The 19,844-nt window shown below is 37.8% G+C and overlaps 1 protein-coding gene across 1 annotated transcript in view; it reads right to left on the bottom strand.

Annotated features, from left to right (window-relative positions):
* Positions 1 to 19,844, bottom strand: part of reep3b (receptor accessory protein 3b) — a 62,570-nt gene that overhangs the window by 19,869 nt on the left and 22,857 nt on the right. The window contains exons 2-4 of the mRNA XM_051673773.1: positions 10,715 to 10,787; positions 2,194 to 2,270; positions 1,802 to 1,922 (exon numbers count right to left, since the gene is read on the bottom strand). Coding sequence (XP_051529733.1) covers positions 1,802 to 1,922; positions 2,194 to 2,270; positions 10,715 to 10,787 — 271 coding nt within the window. The remainder of the gene's footprint in view (positions 1 to 1,801; positions 1,923 to 2,193; positions 2,271 to 10,714; positions 10,788 to 19,844) is intronic.

Genomic DNA, 19,844 nt, shown 5'->3' with positions numbered 1-19,844 from the left:
CTAACTACACATTATTTCAATATAAATAAACAGCCTATTAAGAAAAACTTTACTGTTAAATAGTCTACTGGATAATGCTGCAGCAAAATTAAATGTAATTCCAGTCTAAGGCCACGTACACACTACAGAGTTTTGGGAGTGATAACCGCATTTAAATGCGGGAGTGAATCCCCTAAATTATCGTTTCATGTGTGTACGGAATACAGGAGTGACTCCCGCAATTGTGATGACCGACATGTGTTTTTTGTTCGCTGTTTTTGAGCAAAGAGATTATCCACCACAGATGTATTATCATCTGACAAAGTTTAGTTAGCTGCCGTTGACAGAATCGCTGTGTTTTGTTTATGCATGTCTAAACGGCTGCTGTTAAACAGCGCAAGCACTCTCTGGACTGTAATGTACGGGTTACCCCGTAGAAACTACAGATGAGAGAGAATGACTGGAATATATGAATGAATGAAGACACATACCTTTGTAAGTGTGATTTACATCTCACACATGCCATTAATCACATCATTAACATCTAGTTGTTCAGTTCCGTTCCGTACACACTTCGTGGAATTTTTGAAAATGCGGTTGTCACTACCTGAATTTTCTGGGAGTTAATTCGGTTGTAGATGCGGTTGTCACTCCCATATTTTACTAAACTGTCAGTGAACAGAACAGGATTAAGCACTAAAAGGTGAACTGACAACCAAATTTAGTTGCAGTGTGTTCGTGGCCTAAGTCTTCAGTAGAAATTAAGCCAGTTTTCTTTGCAAACTTTTTTCAACTTGTATCTGGACTTTAAAGGATTCAGATTTCTTTTTTTGTTCAATTTAGTTGTAAGAAATCAGCTCACTTTTCATTTACACAGTTATTTTTTGGGACCCATTCAACTTAAATATTGTTATAATTTGTAAACAAATAATAATGATAATAATAATAATAAATTATTATTATTATTGACTTTTAGAATTTTAAATACAACAATAATATATTCAGTTGTGCACCTTTAATTTTAAAACCCTTAGACTTCTGGGGGGCCTGGGTAGCTTAGCGAGTTATGACACTGACTGTCACCCCTGGAGTCACAAGTTTGAATCCAGGACGTGCTGAGTGACTCCAGTCAGGTCTCCTAAGCAACCAATTGGCCCGGTTGCTAGGGAGGGTAGAGTCATGTTGGTTTAACCTCCTCGTGGTCGCTATAATGTGGTTCTCGCTCTCAGCGGGGCACGTGACAAGTTGTGCATGGATGCCGCGGAGAATAGCGTGAAGCCTCCACACGCGCTATGTCTCCGTGGTAATGTGCTCAACAAGCCACGTGATAAGATGTGCGGGTTGACGGTCTCAGACGCAGAGGTAACTGAGATTTGTCCTCCGTCACCTGGATTGAGGCGAGTCACTATGCCACCAGGAGGACTTAGAGCGCATTGGTAATTGGGCATTCCAAATTGGGGAGAAAATCAAAAAAAAAAAAAAACTTCTATTTTGATGAAAGGAACACTCCATGAAAAGTGCTTCACCAGCCTGCACATGCTTATGTGTATGTGGGTCAACAGAGCAGCGGCATTCACTATCGCGCTGGCTTGACAGTAACGAAAATAACTAACACACAGTATCGAATATGGATAGGGCTCGTCAGTCCGATCTGTCAAAAAACGACAGTATCGGAGCTGATACCGATCTAAGTATCGGATCGGTGCAGCCCTACATTTTAGTTTACTCTTGCAGGATAAAAAATGTAAGTATTGTTTGTGTCAGCACTTGATTCCACAGAACAACTGTACTAGAGGGTGATTAATGTGATCAGTAGAGTTACCCTTTCTTTGGAGGACAGCAGAGGATGCAGGGCTTTTCTGTAGATGAGACTAGCTCCTCTCGTGTAGGGAGACAGAAGCCAGATCACAAACGCAACCTTGATCTCATAATACAAGGGAAACCTTCAGATCAGAGGAGAGAGTGAGAGATATGTTACATCCGATTAATCAGCTAACATAATTACACTCATTAAGGCTGTATTCCAACAAACTAATTTGAGCGATTCCAAATTAAAACGGCAACTTCGTTTCATTAAACTCTGATTGCTTCACTGAATTCCCTGGTCGAGGGTGACAAAAACAAGATCTTAAATGAAATGGTTGTTTGTGTAGCCTGACATGAATCACATGTAATCAGGTAAACAAGGCTCATGGGTATGACTGTCAGTCTCACCAGGCTATGGTTAGATCTGTGATGGTCTCCACCACTGTATACAGGGCGAAAACAATCCAGTACATCATCCACCGCACCTGAAAAAAAAAAAAGGTTAATATGTAATATTGTAATTGCAACATAATTAATATGTAATATTAATACGACATTTTTAATTACTGAAGGATTCATAAAACACACATTTATTAACACCTGAATAAGATGAGGAATAACTTTAGACACTCAAAATAAACAAACAGTGTTCGTTTAGGTATGCCTGTGCATGCTGGGATGTGCGGATATAAGAAACTTTTGGCCATTATAACAGATAAGTGTGTTATGCCGGATAACTGATAAAATGGCAGATAAAAAAAGAAAAGAAAATAGTTTGTAATGAGTTTTTTTAAAACAAAGAAATATAAAACCGTACAAATATCAGCCATACACTAGATAACGTGTCCTAAGCAGAGGCGATATGATCCAGTGACAAGTAATTTTTCAGCCCACACTGAAAGCAAACATGCTGTGTGATGTAAAACAATCACACCAAATTTGAACACATTTAATGTTTAATATACAGTCATGTGAAACAGGATTTTGGACCAATGAGATTTCACCCAGCGCAATGATTTAGCTTGTATCCCGTCGCTTTATATCGCATTGCATCTGTTTAGGACACAGTAAACGTTTACATGCACATTCTTACACTAATTATGCTAAATATGCCGACATGTGTGGTCATGTAAACGCATGAAACGATGTTCCTTTATCGATCATAAATGGCTTAAAAATAAATTGATCGACATGGACAGATTTTTGCACATTACCCCAGATTACCTTAACCGGTGTTCTTACCAGCTTATCCAATGTGAGCAAGTGTTGGGCCACAAGGGGACCAAGTAGGATTTTGCTTAGGGCCCTACTATGCTCAGAAACAGCCCTGATTGTGTGCATGCCTCTTCACATTTTGACATCAAAAGCATTCTGATTCTGGTTTTTGATTCACTAAAAAGAGTCAGCTCAAGCGTCATTCGTTCGGGAGTTGGACTGCACTGGTAGCACTGTATATCGCACGCTGTAGATTCAAAAGAACCTGCTCATAAGAGTCATTTGTTCAGTAATTGGACTACACTGGATGCACTGTTTGTTTCACGCTGTAGATTCAGTAAAGGGGCAGCGCTGCCGCAGAATTGCACTTCAGGAACTGCCAGAGTATTTTAGTGTGGTGATCCATCCGCAACAGCAAGAAAAAAAAATTGTACGTTCGGGAAATATAAATGAAACGCAAAGTCATGAAAATCATACGACTCAGTCATTTTTAAGAAAATGGAACCGGTTCTATCAACACTAATTACTTCACCTTTTCCACCGACAATGTTTGGGGGCGGGTTCCTAGGCCGGTGCGAATTCTTGAACTGTTCCGCGCATTTCCACCACAGAAAAGGCCGTTCCAGGGCCGATAACCTGATTTGACACCGGCCCAAAAAGCTTGCTGGTCTCCAAGCAGGAACCGGTTGCATCAGGAGGTGGAGGGCGGGATAATGTTTTGTCACCAAATTTTTCCCAAACAACAACAGTAGCTACCATCTGCAGCAAAGTGTACTTCTATACTCTATAAAAACAATAAAACCCCCCCATAAAATTATCAGACATCAAAAGCGTTCAATGTAATTACATTACCTGTCATCTTTAGCGTAGATGTCATCTCTGACAATCTTGTTAAGCAATGTAATAACGTTGGATTGCATTACTCCGTATATTTAAATATGTCCACAAAAACAAGAATAAAAGCTGTACACAAACACTGTTGTGATGTGCCATGTTTGTTTATGGGCAGTTAAAGTAGTCACGTAACCCATTACGTCACCGTTCGGTTCTGAAGTCAGTGGAAAAGCACGTCCGGCTTACGAAAGGCTCCAGATTGCCCCGGCCATGAACCATCGGAATTTTGGTGGATAAGGGCTATAAATTGTATACAAGTAAAAAAAATGTTTTACTGTTTCTATAGAAATAAATAATCCATGATATTTTATTTAACTAATTATTATTTAACTAACACTGGATGACACTGACATGGTCTGCTGACATAAAGTGCATCCCTATATGATATTCTTAATGCAGCACATAATCAAGTATTGCCAAGGCCAGTAGACACTTGACACTCAACCAAACACAATACCTGGCACCATGCTAAAAGCAAATTAAAATAAAATCCATACATTTTTTTTCCCTGTTCATCGAATAGAATGCCTAATCTACACACAGAGTGGCTTGCTAACATAAATCCAAGCACACCTCTTTTCCTAGGAGGAGACGCAAACACAGCCGAGTGTAACAAAAAAATCATTATGGCTGTGACATTAATTTCCATCCCAGCTCTCTCTGTCTGCAGCAGGAACTGTTTGGTATGCTCTACCTCTCCTGCTCTTATCCTCTCTGAAGAACAGAGAGCTTTCAGAGAGCTTCTTAGCATTTCAATTTCAAACGCCCGTGCAGACAGTCATGTGATCTACAGCCTTGAGCCGAAGCTCTCGGAGGTATTAGGTGATATTTTCAGCCTCACTGAACAAAGTCAAATGAATCTATGCAGAGGCAGCATTACCAGTCTGACAGGAGGCATCAGATTTAATTGGTGTCCTCCCCATGAACTTTTGGCGGTCCGAGAGTGATCAATGCATTGCATCAGCCACAGAAAGGCTGACGAACCATCAAACTAAACCCACTAGTGGCGATCCACTCACATGGCCATTCGCGATGCAGTTATGGGGCGTACGATATAAAAGCCTGACCTCTTTCACTGCTGATCGCATTGATAAAAGAAATCAGACCCACTTTATATTCAGTCTTTAATAACTATATACTTACATTTAAAAAAATTAAAGCTGATGTGCAAGTATTTTCTAGAGACAACTAGAAGTAAAGCATTAGTAAGTTGGTTTCCTTGAAAAGTGCAAATACTGCTTTCAAACAATACTTTTTTCCAGGAGGAACAAGGGAGTGTTTGTTTATTTTTGCTATTACGTTTGGTAGCGCTAGTGGCACAGAAATTTCACTTGACTTTAAGTCTCTGATCAAATGTACTTATTGCTTACTTAAGTGTTGTGTACATGCATTGTACTTGCATGTAAAGTACCTCTAAGTAATTACACTGTTGACCATACACCTAACCCTAACCCCCAAACTCTAACCCTACCCATACCTCAACCTCAGTAGTAGCAAATGTGAATCTTGAGTGTTTCACAGAACAACATGTATGCACATTGTATCAAATGCTTAATTTTTTTAAGTACATAGTAGTTATGGACACCTAGTATAAAGTGGGACCTACAAATCAAATCAGATGTGGAAGTGTTCCTCACATAATCCTCCAAACAATCCTATTTATTACAAGTCTGCAATTACCAAGGTTTCATTAAAAAAGTATGTGAAATGTAAGCAGAATTGCAAATTCTTTGTTCTATCTTGTAGCAGAACTGGGTTGAAGGCAATTCAGGAATGGGCCGGCACCCAAGACAAGCATGCCTTTCCTGTTCAATGCTGTCTGTGGATAAGGAGTTGTGTAGCCTGTTTTTCCAAAGGAACAAATCCTTTGAAGTTTCTTGATTGTGAATGGACATATTCCTTTCCTACTCAATGTGTGTGTACTGTGGAGAGGTTTCTCTGTTCCACATTTAAACTGGGCGACAAGACACATGAGCTGGCCTACTCTATGTTTATCTAACAAACAGGAGTTGTAGGCATTGTAGGGATTTGTTCCGAGCAGACAAACCGCAATGTGGTTTCTGAGAGCATCTATTCTATGCTAGTAAACATCGGCTTTGTTGAGCTGCTATTTAAACTTTATTTTAAGTCCAAAATAAACCAGCAACTCCAGTCGACTGGCCCTATTAAAAGGGACTGCAGCACAAAGCATAATTTCTCCAGTTTTATTTTGGACATGATTGGAAATGAGGTTTCAATTACAAGTCTGCACTCAAAGGCAAAGGCAGCAATGGTTATGACATGTTTAGGGAGTTTAAAAAACTGCTTCTGTGGTCAGATGAGCTTTCATCTTTTTTCTTAGGCTTTAAATGTCTACGTTTACAATACATTGGCTTTCCACTCAAACATTTTAGTAAAGAATATAAACAGTTGTGACCTTCCACCAGTGATCCAAAAGTAACTGAAAGTAGACTAATCAGATTACATTACTTTCGTGTGAATGATATTACATGGATTTGGATACTAATTACATTTACAAGTAATTAGTAATTTGTTCTGGAATAATTTTTTTACATAATCCTCCCATCTCAGGTTACTTAAAGTGATAGTTCACGCAAAAATATAAATTCTCTCATAATTTATTTACACTCATGTAGTCACAAACTCGTATGACTTTCTTCTGCGGAACACAAAAGTATACTTTGGAGACTGTCTGTTGTTTTTGTCCATACAATGCAAGTCAATGGGGTTTAACAGTTTCAAGCTCCAAAACGGACATAAAGGTAATCCATTCAACTCAAGTGGTTTAATTCACATCTTCTGAAGCAACACAATCGCTTTAGGTTGATAAACAAACCAAAGATCCTTATTCACAAACAATCTTCACTTCCGCCCAGCTCTCCAATGTGCGTTCATGAGGGAAGCTCGTTCACACACTTGTGTACGTGCTGTACACAATCCAGACACAGTGTTGCCAGGTTCGAGGTTTTCAATTTCTTGAAGCCTGCACTGTGTTCCAGTCAGGCCGGATATCAAGACTTATAGTGAATAAGGACTTACATTTTGGTCTGTTTCTCATCCACTTCACTTTAGAAGACATGGATTAAACCCCTCGGGTCATATGGATTACCTTTATGCTGCCTTTTTGGACTTGAAAGTTTTGGACCCCATTTACTTACATATTGTAAGTTCAATAAACTGCTCCTTTTAAAATAAGGGAGAACACATTCATTGATATATCACTGTAGGCATCATGTTTTGAACAGGGTAATATTACTAGGCTATGCAAAGATATGCTGGAAAAACAACAAATGTTTTTCCTGCTACACTCAAGTTCAGGGAATATTTGCTGAAGCTCAAAGACTGAAACACTGTGATGAATTACACAATTCAGGCGCATATAAACGGTTCTGTTTAGGAAAATGTAGTGCTGGTTTAGTTTATACAACTGAAGAGGGGAATGCATTTCACTTCAGCAATAACTCAACTCTGCAATGCAGCACAGCTTACAAACAGACTCTAAGGTTACTAGGGTACCGAAATACCACCAGTACAACTACTAAGACAATGTCAAATTAGATGTCTGAAATAGACAAAGGCATGTCTACAGTGAGACCAAAGGAAAAGGTTTGTAAAGACAATGTAGTATCATGGCAGAACACCAAAACAACAGGTATTAGTATCAACAGTTCATCCAAAACTGAAAATCCTGTCATCATTTAATCTCATGCTGTTAAAACCCATATGTGCTCCTATTTGGAACACAAAAGGACATGGCTATCTTGGTCTTTTTTTGGAGTTTGACAGCTGTGGTGACTATGAACTTCGTAAAGATTCTTCAAAAATTCTCCTTTTGTGTTCCACAACATTCGGGTTTGGAACAACATAAGGACAAGAATCTTTAAAACACCTCTCGAGAACAATTTGGCAGAAAACCACGCAGTTAGTCAAATCTCAATGGAGCAAATCCATATTCAATATGTTTCTCTTATTGACATCCTGGTTTGCCGGTTTACGGTGATGTTGTTATGAAGCACTGTTACAAGACACAGATTCTGGATGGACCTGATTTAGCATTTCAGCATAACACCTGCAGCAATCTTTCTCCTGAGGACGTAGGACAGACACCAATGGTAGGTCCTTCAAAACAAGTAAGTGCAAAGAGAACATGTCATCTGATCCAGTCGCACAAGCCAACTCACACTCCCTCCTAACATGCCTGAACTCATTTAGAAACAATAATGTGCTGCCCTGTTCACATCCCAGTTAAAAGGAGTGGTGTGGCCGAGTAGTTAAAGATCTGGGCTACTATCCCAAAAGTTAACCACCGGAACCCTCTGAAAGGGTTGATTCATGGTCACCACTGTGCCCTTGAGTAAGACATTTAACCTCAGGTCACTGCAGTCAACTGTCCCTGTAATAAGTGTACTGCTGATCGCTTTGGAAAATAATGGCTCTTCCAAAACCTAGTAAGCTCCCTACATATGCAGCTGCCTTCTAAGGAAGCATCCTAACTGAACCAACCTCAAAAGTGAACAATTTGGAAGGCTTTACACAGGCAGCAAGATAGCTAACAAATGTAGTGTTAATCTGGTCAATGAATTTACAGAAAATGTTCATTGACAAAGGTTTCATCAATGCCAACCAAGATGAGACGAAAAAGACACGTTATGGCCATATTTAAATTATTTTTATTAAAACATACTGTTGTCAGAAATATTACATTAAAAAATAATACAGCAATATATTAACAGTGCACAATCAGAAGCATCATCATCTAGAGAAACATTTGTTTAAAAAAGAAGAAACATCTAGAAAGAACTGATTCATATAATCCAATAATTCAGTATGTAGAAGATTTCCTCACTTGAGCTGCATGAACAGAAAAGGCTGAATGAACCGATTTTCAAATGGGTTAATTATCTCACTCAAACGCATCCCGTTTATACATGAGATGAATTACTATATCCACAAAATACATGTAATACAACCTACATCTACACAGACAATGAAGTGAATAAACAGATGAACTTGAACTAAATTATGTCCAAGTCAGTGTGTGTAACTTTCAATGTAAATACGCTGTTTCTGTAAAAACGTTCTACATGCAATGCAATATCCTAAACTGGCTAAAACACGGAAGTTATGTTATTAAAAGTACTATATAATATATATATATATATATATATATATAAATACTGGCAGCCAAAAGTTTGGAATAATGTACAGATTTTGCTGTTTCGGAAGGAAATTGGTACTTTAATTCACCAAAGTGGCATTCAGCTCAAGTATAGTCAGGACATTACTGATCTAAAAAAACAGCACCATCACTATTTGAAAAAAGTCATTTTTGATCAAATCTAGACAGGCCCCATTTCCAGCAGCCATCACTCCAACATCTTATCCTTGAGTAATCATGCTAAATTGATCATTTGGTTCTAGAAAATCACTTGCCATTATATCAAACACAGTTGAAAGATATTTCGTTCGTTAAATGAAGCTTAACATTGTCTTTATGTTTGTTTTTGAGTTGCCACAGTATGCAATAGACTGGCATGTCTTAAGGTCAATATTAGGACAAAAATGGCAAAAAAGAAACAGCTTTCTCTAGAAACTCATCAGTCAATCATTGTTTTGAGGAATGAAGGCTATATGATGCTTGAAACTGCCAAAAAACTGAAGATTTATTTCAAAGGTGTACAATACAGTCTTCAAAGACAAAGGACAACTGGCTCTAACAAGGACAGAAAGAGATGTGGAAGGCCAGATGTACAACTAAACAAGAGGATAAGTACATCAGAGTCTCTAGTTTGAGAAATAGACGCCTCACATGTCCTCAGCTGACAGCTTCATTGAATTCTACCCGCTCAACACCAGTTTCATGTACAACAGTAAAGAGAAGACTCAGGGGTGCAGGCCTTATGGGAAGAATTGCAAAGAAAAAGACACTTTTGAAACAGAAAAACAAAAAGAAAAGGTTAGAGTGGGAAAAGAAACACAGACATTGGACAACAGATAATTGGAAAAGAGTGTTATGGATCTTAACCCCATTGAGCTTTTGTGGGATCAGCTAGACTGTAAGGTGCATAAGAAGTGCCCGACAAGACAGCCACATCTATGGCAAGTGCTACAGGAAGCGTGGGGTGAAATGTCACCTGAGTATCTGGACAAGCTGACAGCTAGAATGCCAAGGATCTGCAAAGCTGTCATTGCTGCACGTGGAGGATTTTTTGATGAGAACTCTTTGAAGTAGTTTAAGAAGTTCTGAAATTTTTTTTCTAATTGTAATAGTAATTTTTCACGTTATTAATGTCCTGACTATACATTGTGATCAGTTGAATGCCACTTTGGTGAATAAAAGTACCAATTTCTTTCCATAAGAGCAAAATCTGTACATTATTGCAAACTTTTGGCCGGCAGTGTATGTTTGATACATGTTTAAATTAATAAATGTTTATACATTTTCTAAATGTTTGAATATTTAAATAAAATTTGGTCTGTTACAGTTTGGCACACTTTTTGTCATTTTTCACATTATTATCAACTAAAATATTTCATTTTCATTGACTAAAATTATATGCCATTTAAGTGAGTGTAAAACTGACTAAAATATGTTTATATATTACATATTTACTAAATTTAAAACTTGAGTATGTAACTTTTTCTGTGTTCAACTACTTTTTCTTATCCCAGCTTAATATACAGAGACAACTTGCCGCAAGAACGCATTTTACTGCCACCTTTTTGAATATTTGGTCTTGGAACCAAAGTTTTAGAAGTGTCTGCTAAATGACAATTAGCCAAAAATGTACATAGGGAAGGATGCAGTGAGTTTACTTACATATTCCTTGACGTTTTTGGTTTTCACTGCTTTGTAGGAGTAATACGCTGGGTACAGGTTTCCAAAAACCAGCCTGTGTAAAGAAACAAAGGGTGAAATAAATAAACTATTACTTCTCAAGCAGAGTGATGAATAGGTTTGATCCTATAAAACATTCTTCCATTACTCCCGTCTGTGTGTCTAGCTCTATTAAAAACCACTCACTTCTTCCTTTGATTGTGTTTACAATGTAAACCAACAATTTCCTTTTCTTCCTTTCCAAAAGAAAAAAAAAATGTAGAGAGAGAAACTGTACAAGAGATATCTAATGTAAAACATGTCCTAAAACAGATGAATTCCATGTGGCCTGCAGTGGATAGACAGCAGGGTGGTGTGCTTTTAAAAGGGAAGAGAACTAGCAGAGGCAGATTTCTAGTGATCCACAGGAATTTCAGCCAAAAAAAAGGTTTTAACAGAAATCAATAATTTAAATATGGTGTACAGAAATTTTAACAGTAAAAAAGCAGTGTGCATATGAAATGATCAAGGAACAACTAGATTTACAGTAAATGTCAGCTGAAGATGATCTCTTGGAAGAAAAAGGTCACATTTACAGTCGAGGAACCGTTCAGCCAAGAATTTTATTTTCAGTGCTTCTCTAGGATATTCCATTTCATCCCATGAGTGACTGACCTGAGAGACTAGCCAAAATACCAGCAGATGGGCCCAGTGCCACCCCTTCATCAACAGACTGTCGCTCTCAGCTATGTCCCATTAATTATATTCCACTCAGCTAAATTTGCAGGAGAACCTGCAGAACACCCACCAGTGATAGTGAACCCTCTTTTTGTGCAAGACTCCAATGGCACTGAGCAATTATTGCACACTCAGATAGGGTTGGGAACCAAGAACCGGTTCTTATTCAGAACGATTCAATAAACTTTTTTTTTTTTTTTTAAATACAGGAACTGAACGAATTCCATGACTTTTGATTCCGTTAACTGTTGTTCCGCCTGTCTGATGGAACAACATACTTAAATAATCTAAAGGGGGTCACACACTGGACACGTCTGGCGGACGACATGGCATATTCTAAAATTAAAAACAATACATTTTTATGTAGGCACGCACACTGCAGCCTCAGCTCTGCATCTGTTGCCGCTGCCCAGCTACGACTCCGGAGGCTGCTCAAATTTCTACTGTGTCAACCCTATCTGAGGGCAACCCATATCGTTTTCCAGTCAATTCGACCCAAATCATTATCAAAGGGCGTACATTATTTACTCTAGCCATCACTGGATAATATATTGTGTATATATGTATCTTTCATATAGCCTACACAATGTATTTTCTGTTACAAATATGTCTTTTGTGGTTTGACAGCTTGAATAAAGCCCATTCAATGCTACAGATAGATAAGTTGAAAAATTAACATTGCCATTTCTAATAGTTCAGTTTGCGCAGTTACACCAGTTTCATACACTAAACTGCACACTCATCAACCCTCTGTCATACCCTGTGTTTGATACCTGTGCCGTGTCCTACCCACGACGCGTTGTGGCGCTTCTGAAGATCTAAAACAATTTAGTATGAAATATACACAAAAACAGAAGAAATTAGGAAGGGGCAAATATTTTTTCAAATCACTGTACACTTAGCCTTTGTTGTAATTAGTGGGATTTTTTAATATATATATATTTATTTATATGTATTTTCTTAAGTAAAAAATGACATATTAAGGTGTATGAAGCACACATGCACTTTAAGAAATATGACAATTTATATGACAATTAATTGTGAAAGCCCTAAAAGAGACAATTAATCTTCGTAATCCCAATTCTTTGTTTGACAATTAATCATCAGCCAAATTTCATAATCGTGACAGCCCTAGTGTTAACACACCTTATGCAAGAACCTGTTATTAAAATAGAAAATGATCTCATCATTTGGTAACAGATTGCCTAGAGCAGTAAATCCAATAAGAAATTGCATGTGTTATTTCCAAACATTTCTTTCTAAAAAGTACCAAAATAATTGTTTGATAAATCATTTGATAAATGAGGAATCAAATTGTTCTTAATCTTTTGGCAAATAAAACGTCATTGTACAATAGGGCTGCAACTAACGATTATTTTGATAATCGATTAATCTAATTATTAGAATGATTATTCAGCGATTATTGCAACGATTAATCATTAGCTCTTAACCAACTATTCAGCTTGTGCCCTGACTTAAAAGGTTCTATTAAACATGCTTACTAACAATATAGAGTATAAAATCATCTTATAAAAATACCTCTAAGTGACTTTCACTGAATTAAAGGAAAAAAATACTTTTTATTAAGTTTAATTCAGTAAAGAAATTCACTGCAAAAAAATCCTATTGTTATCAAGTGTTTCTGTCTTGTTTTCCATTTAAAATTGTCTTAAAATCAAAAATATATTTTGTTGCAGTGTATAATGGGGCGAAGACTACCCTCTCTCACCTTTCTGTTCACTTCAATCCATCTTTAACTCACAAAACAAAAAACCTCTCTCGCATTAATAAAGTTGTGTATTGCCATTTTTCTTCACGATAAAAATGCACAGTGACATATATTATGATTCAATAATCTAGCTGCAGCAAGCGCGTGCACTCAAGGGACGAGCCTCCCCGTGACAGTGTGTATTAGCCGGGTGCAGTTTCAATCTCTCCCCGTTAGATCGGGACACTTCACGCAACTCATAGAAGAGGTGCTGGCCGCACAGAGAAATGCCAGTTTCAGAGTTCGTAGTTATTTACATGATCTGCTTCCGTATTATTTGAAATGTAATAAAGCAATAAGGCATTAAATATAACTGCATTAAAGATGTAACACCGGAGTGTTTCCTTTAAAGACACTCGACACACAGTGGGCCTGGGTAGCTCAGTGAGTAAAGACGCTGACTACCACCACTGGAGTCGCGAGTTCAAATCCAGGGCGTGCTGAGTGATTCCAGCCAGGTCTCCTAAGCAACCAAATTGGCCCGGTTCCAAGGGAGGGTAGAGTCACATGGGGCAACCTCCTCGTGGTCGCTATAATGTGGTTCTCGCTCTCGGTGGGGCGTGTGGTGAGTTGTGCGTGGATCCTGCGGTGGATGGCGTGAAGCCTCCACATGCGCTATGTCTCTGCAGTAAATGCGCTCAACAAGCCACATGATAAGATGCGCGGACTGACGGTCTCAGACGCGGAGGCAACTGAGATTCGTCCTCTGCCACCCGGTTTGAGGTGAGTCACTATGCCACCACAAGGACTTTAAGTGCATTGGGAATTGGGCATTCCAAATTAAAAAAAATAAAATAAAAAAATAAAAAAAGACGCTCGACACGCAAGTTTTGCTTAAGAATCCACTTATTCCACAAAGGGAGTGCTTCTGTATTTACTTATTTTGTATTTTTCCATTATAATTCCCTCATACTTTGCGATCTACATCACCTGAAGCTGGACTGTGAGCGGTGTAATTCTTCCTCTCCTCAGTCAGGCGCGAGCTGCAGTGCTGATCTCACGCGTCATCATTAGAGTTTAATGTGATTTCATGTTACGGTAAATGAGATCAAACGACTAATAGACAACGAAAATTCTTGTCGACAAATTTTTATTGTCGATCGAAAATGTTAACTAATCGTTTCAGCCCTATTCTACAATCAAAACATACTGTAATTTTCAGAACTCAAAACTAGGGCTGTCAATTATTTTGGCAATCGAGTAATCTAACAATTATTCTGACAATTAATAGAGTAATCTGAATAATGATTTAAGTCACATTTGGCTAAAATGCATTAATTAATAAGTTTTGATGTATTTTTAGATTGAATAACAACAACAAATCAATTGTGAAAACAATATCTAAAGCCAACAGACACCCAAAGCAGATCTATAATATAAAAAGTATGATGTATATTCAAGCTGACAGAAATTGGCTTCTCCAGGTGTGCCCAACTTTTTAAATGCAAGATCTAGTTTTTTCTTTAACTAGTTCAACATGATCTACCCATTTTATTTTAGAACTCAAATATGGGAAAACAAGCCAAGGAAATAAAATATTTTATCTTTTCAGATACAATGTCTTCCCATCAATCTTGTTTATTGAGTACAAGTTAAATATGTGGTTAAACAATTTTATAGGGACATAAAAGCCTTTTTTTTATTTTTTTATTTTTTTACTATCACTTGCATGCCAAATGGAATACAATATTCACAGTAATCATGAGATACATTTTTCACTCTTGCATTGAGCTGCAGCAGTTGCAGGCATTGTTGCGCGTGTGCTACATGCAGATCGCAAAAGCTTGTCGCTTGCCATGTACTGTGTAAAATGCCCTTAAGCATCTTGATATTCATTTCCCTACTTAGTAAAATTTTTATAATTTCACATTCAGAGATAGCCATTACTCCCTCAGCAAGCCAAAGTTTTATTTTGAGTCTGTGGGGCGCGAGACGTGCAGCTGTGGCTTTAACAGTAGATTCACATTGAGCTTTGATTGACAGCATACAGATCTGCTGTTTTATTCAGTAAATAAAGTTCTCTGGATTCCCACATTGAGTTTCTCATGTAATAATGGCCATACACTATCAAATATTTATCAGAAGTGGGGCATTGTGATCTATTTTTTAAACAATCATCACAAAATCAAATTTACATGAGGAGAAAGATTGCATTACATTCAACTGGTAATTCATTTACACAGAACAGAACTCAAACGATAATTTGCTGAAAATTAGGGCTTAATCTTCGATTAATCACGATCTTCATTTGAACAATCTCGATAACGATTCCCACAGCGTGTTGAGAGTAAAAGTTGTTCCGTGTAATGTGTGTCCAAAGCCCTATTCGGACGGCAATTGTTTCTCAGGGTGACGTCTGTAAAGGTACATTTTCATGGCTCCTCTGTGATAAAACTCATGCGTTCGGATAACAATCAAATCACGGGTTCGAGCGAGACTTTTTGTCAATCACATGATTGCAGTTGCGCTTCTTATATGGAAAATTCATCAATCTACAAACTGTGTGCTCTGTATTTGCATTTAAATATGTTTGGAATTACGGTAAAGTGAAAATAAAAATTTTAAAGCATGAGGAAACCGTGCTGCAGACATTTACAGTGTACATTTTCACAAACAAGCCAAAATTCTTGCGAAGAGCAATTGAACTATTCAAGAAATTGTAGGGACAAGACATGTACGCATGTTTCGTCACCCGCATCACCTCAGTTGTGCCGCTTGCGCAGGAGATATAGAAGCCAAGGACAGTAAAGATAGTTAAAATGAAATTTAAGGAGCTATGGTAAAAATGGTTTTCTTATGTTTTTAATCTATCAAAATGATGGACATCATTTGGAATTATCTGTCAGTGTATGTACGGCACTTAGCAGTAGTCAAAAAGGATTTCCAAAATGGCTTTTGGATTATGAACTCAGAGATGTGGATTCGGATGTTAATTACATTACCACACAACCTTAGTAATTTAACACGGGAGGTGGGGGGAAAAACACCAACATTTCGGATTTGGACGGCAATAAAATCACTGACTACCCCCTGTAAATGCTGGAATTACCTCACTTGCCATCTGAATACAGCTCAAGACGAGATCCACACAACCCATTTTTTCATTGAATAATGTCTCTTTTAATACCTTTTCTTTACAGCCAGATGTTGATCAAAAACAACTACAAAAAAACATTTGATGCATTGCATAAGCCATTCAAATCATCTCGATAACGTTCTCATTTAAAGGCGCTGTTTACAGAAATGCCGTTTTTTTGTTAAAGAGAGTACCGGTTTTAGCACGTTTCACCAATCAATGTAAATACTTGTAAAAAGTACAAATTATGCAATTTAACAATAAATATGTAACAAAAATAATATATGAAATATAATATCTTATTTACTGATAGAATACATTTATTTGTTCACTTTTAAAAAGCCAAAATGTGACCAAAATGATGAAAAAGTAATAAAATATAATTAGTAAAATTAATATTTTCCTAATGTACCTAGTTAAAAGGTCCCCTTTATAATTAACAGCATTAGCTGGGAGATAATTTATTTAATATGCAAGCAAAAGGGAGATTATAACTGAAATAAACCCATATGAATCAATATTTAATCGAATCGAAATCGAGAGCTTGTGAATCGGAATCAAATAAAATAGGGAAATCTGAATCAATACCCAGCCCTACTATTTACAAGTATTCACATTGATTTGTTTAACACATGCTAAAACTGGTATTGTTTTAGCACCGCAGCCGCATGCAGATGAGGTTATCGGGTGTGTGTACCCGTCGGGAGTTAAGCGATGTCACACAGCTGACACCTCTTGCCATTATGTGTTCTTCACACCCTCACCCGTGGACTGCGTCACTTCCGCCTTATTTTTGATTTGGTAATTTTGTAATAGAGGAATTTTAATCGAGTAATCGAATTAAATTGAGTAATGACAGCCCTACTCAAAAACTTTATCCTCACTGCGATAAGAGCATTCCCATCCCAACACACTTACTAAACAAACTGCTGTTTGTTTGAGCATCGTGACCACCACGACAAAGCAACATTGGCTCAAGCAATGTTATGAGTTTAGGGCGGGACTAAAATGGTTTGAAAACAAACATTACATTTACAATTCCATTTGGTGACACTTGTGGAAATGACACACTATACCTTTAAAGCTGAAATGTGTCATTTCTGAAACACAAACGGAACTGAAAGAATGTCTGTTTTCAAAAAGTTTTCCAAATACCCCCCCCACCGTCTGCTGTTGATCAAACAAAGAAATAGTCCTACCCCCAACTCACACCATTCGTTGAGTCAGTGTTGTGTTGAGCTGGACAGGTCACTCAAAACAAAAGAAGAATTTTCAGAGCGTCACAGAGACTCTGGATAAAAATGTAACTTTGGCTTACTTGTTGAGGACTCTGCATATTAAGCTGGGATAGGAAAAAGTATTTCAACACATTAAGCTTTAAATAAGTTTAGGGGCACAAATAATGCAAAAAACAAGCAGATACAAAGACGTGGAGCTCCAACTCAGAGTGCCTGTGGCCCAGATTGCGTGTGCAAACCTGCTGCTGACAGACGAAAGCTGCTGTTAGCATCGGTTTTGACGTGCCACGCAGACTTTTCAGAGATTTCACAGGCAGGACCCAGCCTTGATGTTTCCCAGATGACAATGCTGTTTCACTTTTATACTCCGGTTTGTGCCTTGAAAAATGCCATTACCCTGAGGGCTTGTTTAAAGTAGCTTTTGGCAAACTCAGGTTAGGCCTAAAGCATTTCCTCTGCATGGAGATGATTTAGAGGTAGTGTGCCAGAGCAGACAGTGTTTTTTACTCAGCAGTGCAGCTAAAACGAGGGTCAATTTGTCCTTTTTCCGCTGCCAATTATAGATGATGTGTGACCCAGAAACCCACTTCAATATCACAGAATGAGTACTCAGCTCTCATGCGGTTCATACATGCTGTGAGAGACTTATTTATGACAGGAAAATACCTGTGATTTCTACCAACAAAATCATCTATGACCATCTGTTTGAAGGGGCCTAGTTTGCATTATTTTATTAGCCAGGCAAGGCCAATGAACAGCAAGAAATGAGTAGTGCTTGCCTGTGCAAAACTCACTGCCACAATGCGGTTGCTAAGGTTTACTTGGGTGATTTGGGTGGATGCTGGGCGTTTCAGCACTGCATCACATCGTTGCCAGGATACCAGCATTCATGCAGTCCAACCAAATTACAACAGCGTATTGTAGTTTAGATGCTCACAATTATTTCCTCAGAGGAGAGCTCTAAAAAAGTCTTTTTAGGAAAGTCAGGTCACTCGGCCGACATCTTTGGAACACTCTCGGGCAGCTATTTTCTATGTAAACAAGCAGCATACAGGTGCAGCTCCTATCTACATGAATGGGAAAAGACCAAAATCCCCAAATGGTTGGAAAAGATTACTATTAAAAGAACATTTCAAATCAGCAGTAAATCTGACAACACTGGTATCATAAATTGTGCTTCTTTACCTCAGATTACACTAAAAAAAAAAAATAATAATTCCTGGCTTGTATAGCTAATGCGCCTGCACATTCTCGAGTTGATTGAGAGATTATGTCTGTATCTAAAAGGTGATAGACTTTTTTTTACCTGTAAGGCGGGACTTGCTTTTTTACATCTACAAATCCCTAACCCTAAATATGACCAATAATAACAGCAAAGTTTGCATTAGCAGTTACCCACAAATAGGATAAGGCGGATGAGGGAACTCTTAATGGCACAATTTTTTTTATAATTGTGCAGCGGATGTGATCATCACACCTTCACAAACTTCTGCTGCATGGTCTTCATCCAAGAATCCACCTGGTAGTGGTTTATTTTCCTGTTGCTATAGAAACAGCAGAGGCACCAGGCTGTAACAATGGTATTCGGCTCCACACATCAACCCCCCACCCCCCTCCCCGGAGCACTGTATTTTAAAGATCTGTTACTTGCATTCATGTGGTCTGTGCATCTAATAACTAGTATTTTTGCATTTATTAGCTGATAGTTTTAATCAGTGTCAAATGAGGAAATTCACTTTCACCTACGATGCTGCTCTGCAATTTAGGAGGAGCCACAGTTGGCTAGACTGACTGTAGTCACTGGGCAACAGGGTTTTCTCACAATGGACCCTTTACACAGACTGTGATGATGTGTTTCTGACTTATCTTGCAGCATAAATCTAGCAACAACAAAAAAAAATATAATAATAATAATAATAATAATAATATATATATATATATATATATATATATATATATTCTTTAGTGTAAATTTATAACTTTATTAGTTGTGTTACATTACCCTGATATTCATTAAAAAAAATTCGTTTTTTTTGCAGCAATGGTGTTTCAAATACAGCTGCTGAGGGAGTGACAGTTAGGCTAATTTGTCATCCTTCCCTCTTCTGCCTGCCATAATCCACTGCTTCCTATTTTGTAATCTTTTGGAAAGTCGTGGACATGTAACAGTGGGTTTTTCAGTACTATATGGAACAGGATTATAAAACAATGATCATGGGTGGGGCTACCCAGCATAATGCAACAGTAATAGAAATCAAGCGACCAAAAACAAAATATGCTATTGCTTGCTGTGGCTGTTTAGGACAATTTCAA

The sequence above is a fragment of the Myxocyprinus asiaticus genome, chromosome 36, assembly GCF_019703515.2.
Source record: "Myxocyprinus asiaticus isolate MX2 ecotype Aquarium Trade chromosome 36, UBuf_Myxa_2, whole genome shotgun sequence".
Lineage (NCBI taxonomy): Eukaryota > Metazoa > Chordata > Actinopteri > Cypriniformes > Catostomidae > Myxocyprinus > Myxocyprinus asiaticus.
Note: the sequence above shows the minus strand (reverse complement) of the source record. Positions and strands in the feature narration are given on the sequence as shown.